This window comes from Arachis hypogaea, chromosome 16 (genome assembly GCF_003086295.3).
Source record: "Arachis hypogaea cultivar Tifrunner chromosome 16, arahy.Tifrunner.gnm2.J5K5, whole genome shotgun sequence".
NCBI lineage: Eukaryota > Viridiplantae > Streptophyta > Magnoliopsida > Fabales > Fabaceae > Arachis > Arachis hypogaea.
Genome location: NC_092051.1, coordinates 121,549,630 through 121,567,594, shown reverse-complemented (window position 1 = coordinate 121,567,594; position 17,965 = coordinate 121,549,630). Strand labels below are relative to the sequence as shown.

The window sequence follows — 17,965 nt, the reverse complement described above, 5'->3', positions numbered from 1 at the left end:
ATAATTCACAAGACATAAAATTTGTATGGCATTGTTGCTGAAATAATAAATGAGAATGACATTGCTTCATCATAAAAATATGAGTTTTTGAAACTAAAATATCTCTATATGCATAGATATAGAGAAAAATTGTAAAAGTCACAAGCAATGAATATCTATTTAAGAAGTCATTGAAAAATAACTAAAGAAGTACGTCCTTCAAACATAAAACCAAAGTATAGTCATATATCTAGATTACTGCTATTATCTTTACATCTTATTCTATTTTGTGTGCATATTCCAAAACTCATTGGCCAACGCTATAAATTGTGACTTCTTCTGGTTGATCCAACTCCGGAGTAAATGCACAGCGGTTATCATGCGAATATCGTGATCCTCAAGCTGTAATTTATTTATTATAAATTAGTACAAAAAATAGAGACTAAATATTAGAGAGTTGTTTTATAAATGCTCACACCTTATTGTTACCATTTTGTTTAAACTCAAAAGTCATATCCATCCACTTCATTACCCAAGTTGCAGAGTTCCAGCTTGAACTGCATTGAGGTATATCATCTGGCTTTTTAATTTTGTAGTCCTGAAATTGTTTATTATACTCTTGAATGCCATCATCCTTGTAGAATTTTGACTTGATGACTTGCTCCAGTACGTTTGCTTGATTTCATTTAACTAGTTAAATAATAAAAACAAAATATCAGCAAATAAGCTTATAAAGATTTTTTCTTGGCTTTACTAGTGTATTGATAACACATTCACGATAATGAATTCTGTCATCATTAAAATGGGTGTCCAAGTGATAGATTGTGCGATCGTCAACTGAGATTACCATTAGATACCAGTGGTCACCCTCTTGAATAGGAACATATATCTATACCATAAAATTTGCCCGTGAGTTATAAATGTTAATGATGAAAAACTATATTCAACAAAAAAAATCCAAAAAAAATTCTTACAAATTTTAAATCAGAAGTAGGTTGCATAAATTTATAAATATAGTGTTCCATCTTCTTCCTTAAATTTATCTTGTTGAAGATATCCACCTAATTCATTAATGCAAACCAATATAACTGTTAGTACATGATAAAGCATGGTTCTATATCAACATTATATTTATAACTTATAATCAGTAAAATTATCTTGTTAGGGATTATATAACATACCATAAATCTGGGTGGAAGTTGCCATGTTGTCTTCAAACTTACATCAGATTGTTCATCAGTGCATCTCAATACCGCTAATTCAAGAATCTGAACCATAATCCAAATATATTACTAGATTGTGCAAAAATCAAAATGTAAGTTAATTAATAGATTATTTGGGTACCTTATCCGTAATGGGTCTGTCAGGTATGAAATGTTCAAAGTCTGATCTAGTTGTTCTGATTGTATCTGTTACCACAAGTTCTTCACTGAATCAATAAAAAATCAAAACACATTAGATTGGTCATCATTCATCGTCAATAGTGATAATATCAACTTAAATTACGATGGATCTAGCGAGGCTGAAAATGCATATGCACAGGCCTTATATCTAATCTTCCAAAAGACGCATGGTTGGAGTTGGCATAAATTTACAATGCATTGACTACGAAGTTTGACACAAAAGTATTAGCAATACACAACTAAATGGTTAATTAGCAGTACTCATAAGAGACTAGATAAATAAAGATTAGTATCTAAGTGGTAATTACGTTTGTAATGGAAAAGAAATAAACAGGTCTTCTATAGTCATTTGTGGGTTGGCTCAGTGCATAAGACGCCTTGGATTTATTGGATGATTTGGACTCAATTTTTGGCTTTCTAATTCCACTTGGGGGAGTGAAGGGTAATTTTTTCTGTGTCCCCATAGTGGTCTTACCCTAGGAAAAAAAATAGATTCAGTCAATTCTTATTATCATGTTAAGAATATATTAGTAAAAAATATGAGTTGTTGTCCATTACTACAAATGCATTTACCTTTGATATATTTTTCTTTTTTTTGCGGCTCTTATAGTTGGGGATACTGGGTTATCCATATTGATCTTGATTTTGAAGGCATCATCGTGAATGAAAGATCCCTTGTCCAGTTCAATAAGACCATCTTCATCGTCTGATATAGCAGTATGAATATCAATATCCGAACTCTTAGCCTTCAATCTATTTGAGAATGGATGTTTCTTTTGTACAAAAAGCTTGGTCGGAGTCTTGAAATCATTGTTCAGACTGAGTTGTGATATCATTGTCTCAATGCGGCTAACAAATTCAAGGATTTTATCAATCTTTTCATCCCGAGCCATGTATACAACTCTCATTGACTGCAAACATTTTAGGTAAATAATGTCATATAAATGTAAAAAAAGAGTGATAAAAAATGTTTATACTATATAGATTGTATGACATAATATAAATTGCATTACTGGTTGTCAAATTAAATTACCTCCACGCTACGGAGGACCTCTTCCACTTTACTAGACAATTCTTCACTTTTATTTAGATCCTTGCTTTGAATAATATCACCATTGATAACTATGTCATCCTGAAATATGAAAACATAAAAGATTAAATTACTCATAATACATTCTACTAAAATTTAAAAACCGATACGTCTTACCTTAGCACTAGGAATTGTAGTTCCAATTTGAACACCAAAATCAACTGCGATAATGTCACAGTCTGTAGCCAGTGATATATTCTGTGTATTACATGCATCGTTGACGACTAAATCTTCGTTAGGAGGAATATCCATGATTATTATCAACTGAAGAATATTGTATGAGTAGATTTGGTTAAAAGGCAAATACTTAAAATAAGTTGTCAACGTATAAAAAATTAGTCAGATTGAGCACATATATATACACCCAAAAAAGATAACCAAATTTTAATTCTATCTTTTTTAAAATTTTTAAATTAAGTGAACAATCTTAAACCTGTTTAAGATCTCTTATCTTTTGGTTAAAATCAAATGCAAAGCAAATTTTATCTTGATTTTTATTTACAATTTAACAAAGTAAATTTGATTATTTCATATGATTATATCTTATCTATAATTATTTTTAAGTAGATAAATACTCAAGTAATAATAATAATTTTTATTAGACGCATCAGATTAATAATTAAATAAAAACCGTATTAAAACCGGTTGATAGGCACCATACCCAATCAAGCCCCCACCAGATTGAAATAATAATTGTGGATACTTCAATCGATTGCACTTAGAAAACAATCGATTGAAATAATAATAAGTGTAATCCAATCGATTACAATAACAAAACAATCGATTGAATTAGTAATTGAGGATAATTCAATCGATTGCATTAAAAATCAATCGATTGAAAACAGTAATTAAGTGTACTCCAATTGATTACAATAACAAAACAATCGATTAGAACAGTAACTAAGTATACTTCAATCGATTGGAGTAAGAAAACAATCGATTGAATCAGCAATTGAGGGTACATCAATTGATTTCACTACCAAAACAATCGATTAAATCCATACAAACACCTGATTGCAAGCATTTTTCAATCGATTGGTTTCAAGAACTGATTGCAGGATATAGATAAACTTAATTACTAATTTAGCTGCATACAAAAGTCCCACTGAATATTCAAGAACTCTACATGTGAATTAAGTTCCCAGATTTACATGCATAGATAAGATGTTTTTTGCTACTTTAGCTTCTTTGTATAATAAGAAAGTAAGATTGCCATAATACTTTCTTTAAAAACAAAATAAGCTTAAAAAAGTTGCACTACCTAATAAAAGCACAAGAAATTTTTGCCATCATGTATGAAAATGGCAGATAGCAAAAATGTCAGTGCTATGCTTCATGATCATCAGAACAAAGTCCAAAGATTAAATTGATATCAACATTAGTATTCACTAATCATCATGTTGGCACCAATTGTTGCAATAGTAGCAGCATCAATAAACTTTCACCATGGAAATAACTTGCAAGAACTTATGCTTCTGTTGGATTTCATGAACCAGTGAGAAAGTTACAATCAATTCCAAAGTAAAATTTATAATATGATTTACAGGGATGAAATTATTTAAAATTGTCAAAATACCCAGTAAACAATAATACTTAGGACTCTCAAAAGTGAAATGACACATTTCATGATAAAGTGAAAATAACACCTAGATTTTGTCCTGGATTTTTTTGTAACTCAATAACATTAACTCTCATCCAAGAATCAATGGGGATTATAGTATCATATGAAGTTCTAGATAACAATTTCTTCATGGTCCAGGCCTTGGGATGATTCCCCTTGGGTTTGTGATGCCTAGATTAGTGTATAGAAGATCAATTGCTTCTCCTTGACGATTGATAGCTTCAGTTTGCCTGTCTTGACGCTGCCTCATATCAGCAAATTGCTCCTCCATATATACTCTCATGCTTCGCAATTCATCCATCAAATCTCGCATTGTTGGCGAAGGAAGGGGTGGTGATGGGGGTTCATGTGATTGTGCTTGCACCTCAAGGTCTTGTGGTTGTCCTTGGATCTGAGATTCTTGGGCATCCGGATCTCTTCCCATTTGTTTTAGAGTGCTATCATCAATCTTGGCTACATTACTCAAGATGACACTTTTCTCTTCACTCAAGTCAATTCCAAGCCAGGTGAAAATCTTGGTCCAATGGCAAGCATATCCTAAACCAACACTTGATTTTCCTTTCTTCATTTCAAGCATATGATGGACCATAAAATAAGGCCAGTTTATCTCCTTTCCAGTCACCATAGCCCAAAGCACTAGAATATCTTCGTTAAACAAGATTCCATGGTTATGTTTCCTTGGAATCAACATGTATGAAAATAAATACATTAATATACGCTGCTCATTACCCAACCCACTGCAACTTATATTACCTCTAGCATCCATATGTGAATTTATTGTAGACTCTGCAAACCAACCAATCTATTATATTCACCCCATTCCTCATCTGCCGCAATACCTCCAGTAAATTTTGCCCCATGATAAACTAAATTCCATTGTTCAGCTAATTGTTCCAAAGTAACTCTATAATGATGTGACCTTAAATCAAACTCAATCAGCGGCATTACCTCCTCACCCTCTTCATTAGGTTCAGGAATAACATAATTTAAAGTACTATAAACAGCCCTAACCAAGTGCGGGTAATAATCATCCTTAGTTTGTACAAAATCAGTTAAGTGCTGTGCTTGCAAAGCATTCCACACCAAATTATAATGCCTATTATGAATGAACTCGGCTGTTATGTACCTGGGAGGAACAATTGCCCTTGACTCGAACTTCTCCACATAGTTCTTCAATGCCCTCCGAGACGGCAGCCACCTTGCCATGTAATGGGATGAAGCAATTAGTCTGGCGGAGGCAGAGCTTTCTCCCTCAACCCTAGCTCTTTTGGCGTTCTTGGTTCTGGCCATTATGGAAATATTAGTTTGGTGGGTTTTGTAAGGATTTGGATGAGGGTTTATATTATGTATGTAGTTTGGAGTGGATGTTGGTGAGATTGGAGAAGAAGAAGAGAGAAGCTTCCTAGATTTTAGAGAGAGGAGGGAGGAACCGAAATGGTGTTCTTATGTTTCAAAACGGGGAGAGAGTGGGTGTGAATACGCATGGTTTTCTGGTTTAATAGATAGCGCATTTCAAATTTCAATTGATTGGATTACATTACCAATTGATTGAATGCAGAAAAAACATCATTTACCTCACTTTCCAATCGATTGAATTCTCATGCCAATCGATTGAATTGGAATTTGAGTAGCACACTTCAATCGATTGAATTGGGTAAATTCATATTGTTTTGGTGAATTCAATCGATTGAGTAACAAAAACAATCGATTGAATTGTGAACCTCATGTTGTTTTGAAGTATTCAATCGATTTGAAGATATAAACAATCGATTGAATTATAAAAAATCCACATGTTATTCATCGTCCAATCGATTGAAATACTATGACCAATCGATTGATTTATGCGAAAACCATGCTGCCTTGCAATTTTCAATCGATTATTTTGTGATAAACTGTAATCCAATCGATTGGTTTTCAATGAAACACGATTTCACGACCCTGGACGAACGTCATGGATCAAATATAAACTTTTAATCCATTAGAATGGCCAAAAGCTTTATTACGATCAATGGAAGATCTAATTCGTTATTGTTTTTGTTTTTTATTGTTAATAAACATAATAGTTGATTCATAAAATAATAATTTATAAAAGAAAAAATAGTTTTTATAATTAAATAAAATATATGGGGTTAATTTGTAATTAAAATTAGAAAAGGACTGTTTAGCAGTTATTAAAAAACTTAAAAAAAATGTTTTGTTATGGGACCATTTAGTGGTCCAAACGTTCTGGGACCATTTAATCCTTTGCCGGTTTAGTTAAATATAAATTAGTATTTAGTTAAATATTTAGGTAATTATGTGTTTATTTTTTTATTTTGTTTAGAAAGAGATAAAACCTAATGTAAAGTTTATTTATATCATAATTGATGCAGTGAGTATTGATTTACGTTTAATTTCGGTTATTAAATATTCGTGTATTAAGTTTTTTTCGTATGGTTGCCGTCCTTGCAGAAATTTCTATTGTCGCATATGGTGAATTTGCCGTGGGATGGAATTCAGTTTCAGGGAAGCTGTTATTAAGGCGATAAAAGAGTATACCATCCAAAGAAGTGTAGACTACCGGGTGTATGAGTCGGAACCATTGACATTTTATGCGAAGTGTACACAATATGGATCAGGGTGTGATTGGCTTATCAGGGTAAGCATGATTGATCAGCAGGAAGTATTGTTGGATTATAAGGAGGTATGTGGTAGTCACACATGTACCAGAGCCACCATTTCTCAGGATCATTCGAAGCTAGATTCGAACACAATTGCAGAAGCAATAATGCCGTTGGTTGAGGCTGAACCCTCGTTAAAGGTAAAATCAGTTATTGTAGAAGTGCAATCGAAGTTCAACTACACCGTCAGTTATCAGAAAGGATGGTTGGCTGAGCAAAAGGTAGTAGAAAAAATATTTGGTGGTTGGGAGACATCGTACGAAGCGTTGCCTATATGGTTTGAGGCCACGTGTCATAAGGAGCCATCAGCTATCGTCCATTTTGAAACTATGCCTGCATATCAAGGTGATGACTTGGTAAGTGATATTCGGGTATTTCATCGAGTCTTTTGGAATTATTTGGGTATTAATCTATCATATTACTCTAACTCAAATATTATCATTGATTAAAATATTCTCTAACCATATTTACATATATATATATTCTTAAATTTCTATCAATAATAATAATAATAATAACAATAATAAAATCAATAATAATATTAATGTCACTGATATATGCTCCTAACTTGAACTACTAACAACAACAATTATAATTAAATTTTTAGCAATAATAATTATATTTTTAAAATATATAATAATAATAATAATAATAATAATAATAATAATAATAATAATAATAATAATAATGTATATTCCTAAGTTAAAACTACTGGCAACAATTATAATTAAATTTCTAACAATAATAATTATAATTTTAAAATATAAACAATAATAATAATAATAATAATAATAATAATAATAATAATAATAATAATGTAGCTGCTATATATGTTCCTAAGCTGAACTATCTCCAACAATAATTATAATTAAATTTCTAACAACAATAATAACGATTCTGAAATATAATAAAAAATTAATAAATACACTTACATAATCATCATAACTGAGATAATTTACAATATAAAATTCAGGACGATCAATATTTCTATATTTTTTTTTGACATTTTAATTTATTTTGTATGAAGCAGAGGGTGCAGAACTTGTTGAAAGATGAAGAAGAGGGGAGAATGGCTGTTGGGTGGGGATGAAAATGAAGCTTTGAAAGGGACTCGGAGATAGGTGTGGATGGAGAAAACGGTGTATGTTGGTTAATGGGGCACCATCCTAAGGAGCAAGGCACCTGCGACACGTGGCTACGGTGAACAACTCGGAGGGTCTGTATTGTAGGCAACAATTTGGACCGTCCGATAAGGCCCCTCCCACTCGCACCGTCCGATTTCTCTTGTGCTGACATCACATGCAGGTAAAGCACACCCGATCTCCATAACGAAGTCCTACTCCATTTTAACCTCCATAATAAAATTAAAAAGTGTATAATGGAATGTATGTGTAAATATTACTGTATCAAAATTATATTCAATTTATTAACAATATTTAATAATTCAATATATTTTTATAATGGAAAATTCTAGGGGACCAGCAACTTTTGTGTTTTGTATCCAACACTTAACCAACAAAACAAAAATGAGTGATATTTCACCATTAGATGTAATCTCACACCATTAAAAATACTATTGATGGCCAATTGATGGTTACAAAACACCAAAATTGCTGCCCCTAGCATTCCTCTTTTATAATAATAAACCCTGGGTCTGTCTTTAGTAAGCTCAAGTCTTTTGAGCTTTTCTAATAGACACAAAATATAAATTATAAATATACCCCACATGGGGGTTTAATAATAATAATAATAATAATAATAATAATAATAATTTTTTATGTTTACCATATTTTTTTTTAAATTTAACTAATAAAACCCTTAATTCACCACACTCCACAGCCCCACCCCTAAACTCACCATACGGTACCCTAATTCCCAAATCCTTTCCCTGTTAACTCACCACCACCTACGTGACTCTCCATTGGTCTCAACCTTCGCCGTCGCCGTCCAGCAGAGCCGTCGCCATCCAATTCATCTCCCCGTCGTTCGTAGGCTCTCCCTCCCCGTTGATCGTTCAATAGCAAGTCATCCATCAAGGCCAGCGTCCACGTTGGGTCCAAAGGCGAAGCAATAATTGTGGCTTTCCTTTCAAGTAATTTTGTTTAAATGCTCAAATCCTTGATTGTTAGTAGTTAGAGTATTATTGAACGATGATGTATCATCTTGTTATATGGTTAGTAGTTCGAGTGTGATTGAATGATGATGGCCATATTGTGATCTTTTATTTTTATTTTGGGCTGGAATTGAGCATTAGTGATTACTGAAGCAGGGATTGTATGCTATATTTGTTCTGTTCTGTGCTACAAGCATGTTGGTGTAGCTAAGATTCATGCCAATTTAGTCGTTATATGTAGCAATTATAATTCTCCATTATTGTGCTACACTTTTTTCTTTTTTTTTTATGCTTCGGAGGAAAGGGGGGGTTTCAATGCTGTAGTGGTTTGAATAAACATAGATAATTGAAGAGTGCGTGTATAAACAATGAGATGGAGACAATACGATGGACCTTTATTGAAGTAGGAACTAGGAAGCTCAGGTTGATGGTTCCAATAAACTTGTGCATTTTGTAATCTACACCATATTGTGTTGGCATAACTGATTAAAAAAATCAATAACTGCTGCTTAGCTTGATGTTATAATACCCAATCTTAAGTATATGCAGGTTTTTTAGCTTTGAGGGAAGCATATCAAAGAAATCTGATAATATATCTGAGTGATTCTCATGACTACACTAATATGGCTGATATGACTTTACTGATATTTTAACAAGATGTATATCCTGAATATTTTGTTGCACTAGGTTATCTGTATATTTTTGCTAGTGTTTTTTGGTTACTTCTAAAAAATCAACCCTTTTTTTTTTATTTTGCCTGTAAAATATGCCCAGTTGAACATATCTAAGTTACTGTATAGTGCATGTTTGAAGTAGATAGTCATATTAGATGAGTGGAAGAGGAAATAAATGGGAAGATAGAAGGGTGGAGAGAAGCTTTGGAAGCAGTTTTCTTTATCTTATATCATTTATATTTTATATTAATAGAAGTAAAACAAAGTATACAGAATTTAAAGTTTCACAGAAAGCTTATGATTCCTAGCTTAGAGGTGCAAATTGGGAAGATATACTAACATCACAATTCAAACAGTTTGTGTTTCTTGGTTTTTATCTAAGATACTTGTTTTCACACTATGTTTTCTCTTCCCTTTTCACAGAACCCACCTCTACTGCCAATTTATTTGAGAATTCCTTTTTCAGCTTCAAAGTATCGTCGTTCTTTCTGCTTTCATCATGCACCACGTCTTCCCGTCGTCCTCGGTGTCGTCTCCCCCTTCATCGCTACACTTCAAGAGTTTCAATGGAGCGTCAGCCTCAGGTATGAACTTGTTTCATTTAGCTCATTTTTTTATCCCTTTATGTTCTGCTGCATGAACCTATTTCGTTGAATTCATGATTTCAATTTATGGGTTTATGTTTCTACTCAAATCTGGTATTTATTTTTATGATTCTGATTTCAATTTCTGGGTTTATGTTTCTACTCAAATCTGGTATTTGTTTTTATGATTCGGATTTCAATTTCTGGGTTTATGCTTCTGTTCATGCTGTTCTATTTTTTATTTATTATTGCTGTTTGATTTCTGTTCATAATTTTAATTTTTGAGTTTATGTTTCTATTTAAATTTGGTATTTGTTCTATTTTTTATTTGTTATTGTTTTTTGATTTTTTTTAGTGTGTTTGTAAATTCAGAAATTAGTATTGTGATTCTTTTTGAAAATTCAATGGTTATTGGTTAGTTTTTCTTATTCGATTATAAATTGTACCTAATTTATGCTATAAATTGCAGGAAGCATCAAATAGTCAAAGACACACAAGTGATCAAAATGTGCATAATGTTAGTGATCATGTGGATGAAGACGCAACTTCTGATGCGGTGGATATGAATCAATATCGCATAAACTCTTAGGAAGATATTGGTAAGATCGATTTCTCAGGTCTATCTATGGAAAATATTTGTCAATTGCACTTTGCTGATCTTGGCTTGGCATTCGAATTTTATAATTCATATGCCAAGACGAGGGGCTTCAGTGTGCGAAAGAGTAGGAGTAGAATAGTTGATGGAAAAGTTAGAGAAAAAACATATGTTTGTTCTTGTGAAGGGTATAGATTAGAAAAATGGAACCATATGAAAAATCGAGTTAGGGAGCCAAAATCAGAGGCAAGATGTGGTTGTATGAGTAAACTTCATGTGATCTTCAATGCGGTAACTGAGAGTTGGGTAGTGAGAGATTTTTGTGATGAACACAACCATGAGCTTGTTGTTCCAAAGTTAGCAAGAATGTTAAGATCTCACAAGAAAATGACTGAGCCCGACATTAGTCAAATGAACCATATGAAAGAGGTGGGGATCAGCATGCCAAACATATTTGGGTCATTAGCTAGCCAGTGTGGTGGGTACGAGAACGTTAATTTTTCAATTAAGGATATGCACAATCAAGTTGCGAAGCAAAGAAGACAATTACCTGATGATTTAACCTCTGCAATGGCTTACCTGGAAACGCTAGCAGCAAGGGATCAAAACTTGTTCTATAGTGTTGAAAAGGGAAGAGAAGGAGTGTTTCGGCAAATTTTTTGGTGTGATGGCCGGTGTCAGTTGGATTACGATCTGTTCGGGGATGTGCTAGCATTTGACGCCACATATAAGAAGAATAGATACAGATTGCCGGTGGTAATATTCTCGGGAGTTAACCACCATAATCAAACCGTTGTATTTGGTGCTGCGATAGTTTCAAATGAGAGGAAAAGCACCTATGTGTGGTCACTAAAACAGCTTCTCATAGCAATGAAGGGAAAGACACTGACTTCAGTAATTACGGATGGTCATCCATCGATGGCTATCGCTATTCAGGAAGTGTTTCCGAATGCACATCATAGGTTATGTGCATGGCACTTGATGCGTAATGCAACAAGCAATATTCACAAACCTCAGTTTACGAAAATGTTTACAAAGTTAATGCTAGGTGATTACGAAGTTGGTGTGTTCGAACAAAAGTGGGAGGAAATGGTTGGATTCTTTGGAGTGGAAGATCGGGAATGGATAGTAGATATGTATGGGAAAAGAAACATGTGGGCTATCGCTCATATCCGAGAAAAATTCTTTGCTGGGTTTAGAACGACTTCGAGGCGTGAAAGTCTACATGCTGTCCTCAAAAGATATGTTAAATCACGCCATAATTTGACAGAATTTGTTCAACACTTCCAGCGTTGTTTGAGCTACATGCGGCACAGAGAGGATTTGGCAGACTTTAAATCATCAACTGGACAACCTGTGATGCAGACACACTTTCAACAATTAGAAAGGTCAGCAGCTACCATTTATACCCGACAAATTTTTGTGTTGTTCCGTTCAATGCTCCACAAGGCCAGCACATTAAAGGTAACATATGAAGAGGAAACGAGTTCTTGCAAGATTTATCAGGTGTCAAAATTTTACAAGCCTAACATGATATGGCATGTGTCTTTTCACGGAGAGCAAGATGAATTTAAATGCTCATGCATGAGAATGGCCTCGATAGGTATTCCATGTAGTCATATACTTGTTGTTTTGGGTTTTCTAGACATTGCAGAGCTACCAAAATCATTAGTGCTGCGAAGATGGACTAGAAAAGCGAAGGAAGGCATTAGTGGGTATGATGACATGGGCGGCTTGATGGAGGATTCCTTGGCTATCAGTCGGCGTGCATGTTTGGCACATTGGTATAAACAAATTATGAACGAAGGGTGCCTAAAAGGGGATCTTTTTAATGAATCACGAGATGCATTGGTAAATATACTTTCATGTATTAGGGCTCATAGCGGGGACAATAACATCATGGAGGGGCATGCGGAATACATGTATGAAGACCTTGCAAAGAATGGAAGTACTGAGATAGAGACCATAAGGAAGCCTAAGCATTACAGCTACTGTCGCAGGGGGGGCATAACATTGCTATGTGTTCCATGAAGAAAATGGATGAAAGGACTCCCAAATTTGATGATGATGCTGAGGAGAATATTGAGGGTGAAGACTACTCCTTCGTAGATGCTGAAAGTGATGAGTATATTCACACTGAATGGTTTGAGGAGGAAGATGTAAGTTCAATACATTTAAGTTCAAGTATATTTTGTTACATATAATATTGTATGGCTAGCTCATAAGCCTTCCTATTTACTATTTTGATCCAAGAATATTTAAATTCCTCAAGGTATTATGAACAGAGTAGTGGCAATTATATCCATATTTGTAATTATTATTATAGATTCATAATAAATAAAATTATATCAATATTTTAAAGATTAAACGTTTTAAAAAAAATTATTAATAACTTTCTATTTTTAATTTTCTTTCCTAAATACAAGTACTTTTGTATTTATTTCAACAATACTTATACTTAAAACTTCTTAATAAAACGGAAAAATAAAATATTTATACTACTGACCTAGTAGATAACTCGTGTACATTTTCATGGTGCACTGTTGAGGCACGCGGTTTATATTGCTACGTTCGAACTAACAGCTCTGAAAATTTGATAATTAAAGTTAGAAATAATTCAAGCTAAGCTAGAATAGACCAAACTCAACATTAACTCACTAAAATCTCACAAGGTAAGTCGATTATTTGGACATGAAAGAATAATAATAAAAGTTATATTAGGCTAAGTAATTTTAGTTAAGCCAAACCAAACCAAGGTCAAGTTTGACTGAAAGCTCAAAAGTTGCCTCGAGCTCATGAGCTTAGCGGATCGAGTTGTTAATGACTTACTAGTTGTTTAAATAGTTAGATGAACTTCCAGTATTTTTTTAAAATTAATTACTATAGTGTAATTGATAAAAATATTTGATATTTGTTATTTATACATGTTTAATAACATTTATATTAATAATTATGAATAAAAATATGTTATATAGTTTTACCATATAACTAATAAGTACCACATAGAATAGTATAAACCCGTAAAATTATATAACTAATGTGCTATATAGTTTTACTGGTTTATTGGTTTCATCGATGACTTACTAGTTGAACTCGTAGAACCGTTCCCACGTAAATAAAAAATATAAATTGATAAAAAAATAAAAATATAAAATTATAAAATAACATACATTCACTAATATTTTAAGAACAATCAAGTCTCAACAAATTACAATCAACATGTTATAAACCGGTTGTTGTTAAGTAGTTAGATAAACTTCCAGTATTCTTTTATAGTACAAATTTTTAATTTTTTTTAACACTAAGCACCTATTTTTTATTTTAATGAGTAACTAATTAATTTAATATTATTATATTAGTGTATATTATATGTATTTATTCAGAAAATAATATTAATAAATATTGTATAGTCATAAAAAAATTACTAGAGTGTAACATAAATAAAATATTAATATTTATTATTTATACATATTTAGTAATATTTATACTTACCTCCAACTTCATGATTCTTCAATTTCATCCTCACAACCATAACAATTATATAAAAAATCTACAAAAAAAACAGATACAACATAACCATCAATATCACCATGCCTAGACAGAACACCATGGTGCTATTCTTTCTTAGTTACACTAATAATCAAACTCAGCATTATTACATCTTTTTCTCATAAACTACCAACACTACCACCATTGCCAATTCTGCCACTGCCCATCATATTCACAGTTAAAATGGCAACAAAGGGAGATCATAATGTTCCTCCATTTTGGAGTCAACACATTCACAGATAGAGAATGAAAAACAGGCCATGAAAATCATGTAGTATTTAACCCTTCTGGACTCACAAAACATTGGGTCAAGGTGGCAGCAGAGGCAGGAATCTCATTGATGACACTAATTAATTTTTAAGTAGTTAGATAACCAACTAATTAATTTAATTTTATTATATCATTTATTCAAAAAATAATCTTAATAAATATCATTTATTGTATCATGCGCTTTAATAATATCTGATGTGTATTGTTGGATTTGATTTTAACTTTATATTATGTGCTTTAATTAAATGATCTCATTACTTGTAATAAGTAATCAAAATCTATGATATTGAATCATTCTTAGTGCATAATCATTAATATGCAAATTTTGTCCTCTTTCTTGATCATTCATTCTGACTCTTTTAACAGATATCAAGGCAAATCCTCAAATGCATTAAAACTATAACAAAGTTCAAGTTTTATTCATTTTATTGAAAATTATAAATTTGTATCCTGGAATTGAGAAAAATAAAATAAAATAAAAATTTTTATTCAAGTTTTTAAGCCTGTCTTGATATAGTGCAGACCGTTTATGCAAATGGAGCACACTTTGGAAGAATAAAATGAACAGACGAAAACAAAATGAGTGTGACAATCTATTTGGCACCAAAGAATATTTAATGATGTTGTATTGGAGTTTTGTGTTTGATCTTGGCAACACCATTATTTGTTCCACGCTGTTAATAACAAGCTGTCAAGCACTATTCAAATAAGGGAATATTAAAAATTTAAAGGACAAATAATTTTTTGTTCACTTTATTTTGTTCCCCTAAGAAGTTAATGCATGCACTCTGATCTACTGAGTACAAAACAATGAGAAAATGTTAAAAAAAAATCATGGTTAAAAAATAAATAATTCTCTTCTCAATATAAAATTAGTAATTAACTAATAATCTTGCATCTCTCTGAAGAACAGAAATCTAGAATATTAGCATGTAGATAACACGTGAGAATAATTACTCGTACAGAAGTACTTGACAATAACTAAGAAGCTCATGATAATTAATTAATCTTAAATTACTTAGTGTATTAGATTAATTAGACTTGTGCTCATTATAATGATTGTGGCGCTATCAGTTTAGTTAGTTGTTGCCTGTCTTGGTATATTACAGTGCTGTCAACCGTGGGATTGGAATTTACCGCAGCAATATGGTTATATATATGAATTAAGAACTTTAAGATCCTGAACTTTTTAAATGGTCATTGGTTACAAGAAAAGAAAATAAAACATGGTAATAAAACATGACGTTCGATGTCAGCCTGAGAAATCAATGTCATGATAATCTTGTATTTGTTAGATGTTGAATGTCTTTCATCATTTGAATCCATCGAAGAAATCAATTAAAGGCGATACATAATAATAATAATATCTTTAAGATAGTGTCATAGGTAAATCACAACGTCCTAACTTGCCTCCACAGTCTTCAAATTGATACGCAACAACTCTTTACGACTCTCAAAATTCGGAAGAGGAATGTATATACGCTTTTCCAGCCCTCGCCTGATTTGATTTGCATCAACATATTACATTGTATCAGTACATGCACATTAAAAGAGGTTTCCGACAGATATAACTAATTCATCGCATACTTCTATCACTTGCAATGCATATTAAGAAGTATAAGAAAAGGATGCAGAAAAGCAAATACAAACCTCAGTGCCTCATCTATGTCCCAAGGGAAGTTTGTGGCTGCCAAAACCATTACTATTTTACGGGTACCATCTTCATTTGTGGAACTATTGTTTACACCATCAATCCGAACTAGAAGTTCAGACTTCACCCTTCTGGATGATTCATGTTCCCCAGAAGTCCTGATGAATTGAAAGGCAACTCGATCAGAAATCAAATAATCTCAACTGATACTACAAACTCAGGGTGAACCCAAGGGGTAGTTAACAACCATTATCTCCCAACGCAAATAAAAATATGGCATACATGATGCAAAACTCAAGATTTTTATGTAGGGAAAAGAACAGCAAAGACTTACCCCCTAGCATTGCACAGAGAATCAATTTCATCAATGAAAATTGTACTTGGTGCATATGCTCTTGCAAGATCAAACAAACACCGCACCATGCGTTCACTCTCACCACGCCATTTGGAAGCTAAAGTTGCAGAAGAAACATTAAAGAAAGTGGTACCGCATTCAGTAGCAACTGCTTTAGCAAGAAGTGTCTTCCCAGTTCCGGGAGGCCCAAACATGAGAACACCTTTCCACAGTCTCTTAATCCCCTGTAAGAATCACATATAATGAATTGTACAGAAAATGTCTTTCCATGACAACAACAATGGGATAGAAATACAACAACAGCCTGCTTAAGGCCATCGAAGCTCAGCATAACAAGAGAATTTGTGTGCATGACTACACAAGCATGGGAGAATTCCAAGTAAAAAAAAAGAAATAGTAGCATGCAAGATTAATTCAAATTTCAACATATAGCGATACAACTACCAAGGGAATAAAAAGCACCAGACATCACAAAAGATCCGCATAAAATAATCTAAGCTCTATACATTTTACACGGCTCTTAGATACAAGAATCCTCCTCCTAAGTTTTTTATTGTTGGCTTAATTTTCAATTCTGATCTCCATTCTCAGCTTCTAAGGAAGCAAAATCCAACAATGAAAACTGAAGGGTATGCATAAAAAAGGTTAATTAGCAAGGTTTTGCTTTCCAAGAGAATCACGCCCTTCTGTTCTGCTTCTCACAATTCTATGGAATACTTCCCTAATCGAAAAAACTTAATCAGAAAATTCGGAAATTAGAAGTTCAATTATGCACAAAAAAAATAAAAAGAGAGAGGAGAGAAAGCTCACCGAGATAGATCTCTCCAAAGGATCCGCTACCAATTTTTCGACCGATACAGAACTAATTTCCAACTCGAGGCTCCATTAAAGATCAACTTCTTTTGAGCAAAACCCTACAAAAGATTCGAAAATTTGAGAAGATAAACGAAAGCCGAGCAGCAGAGTTTGACCAAAATCCTACCAATTTTCGTTGTGGAAGAAGGCTTAACCTAATAATCTTACTAATTTTGATATATGGGGTCTCTCATCGGTAAAAATGGGGAGCAAGGAGTTTAGAGTCCATCATAGCAACCCTATGATGAGGAGTACAGCCTTCTCTCCCCAGACCCTTGCTGCAACTGGTAGCATCTCCCCTCTTCATGAATCGCTACAGGATTTGAGACCGCCACGAGTTGTTCATAGGTACCAACTGAAATTCGCGCTCGGGTGTGAATTGGTAGCTCACAATCTCTGAATTCGCATCGCCAGAAGGCTTAGAAAGGATAGACAATTCTTCGGTAGACAGTGAGTAGAGGAAGAAGCGGAAGAAAGAGGGGGTAGAAGAAGAAACCGAGGTTCATCATTTGACGAAGAAGACAGAGGAAGTGGGTAGAGGGAAGAGGCAGGGGCGCATAGCTGCA

The 17,965-nt window shown here is 33.2% G+C and overlaps 1 protein-coding gene and 1 pseudogene across 1 annotated transcript; one reads left to right on the top strand and one right to left on the bottom strand.

The window, feature by feature from the left end:
• Positions 1-10,749: 10,749 nt before the first annotated feature.
• On the top strand, positions 10,750-12,750 carry LOC112757442 (protein FAR1-RELATED SEQUENCE 5-like). Its single transcript, XM_025806029.1, has one exon. It carries the CDS (start codon positions 10,750-10,752, stop codon positions 12,748-12,750), a length of 2,001 nt encoding a protein of 666 aa, XP_025661814.1.
• Positions 12,751-15,918: 3,168 nt separating this feature from the next.
• On the bottom strand, positions 15,919-16,896 carry LOC112757441 (katanin p60 ATPase-containing subunit A1-like; annotated as a pseudogene).
• Between the last annotated feature and the right edge of the window lie 1,069 nt (positions 16,897-17,965).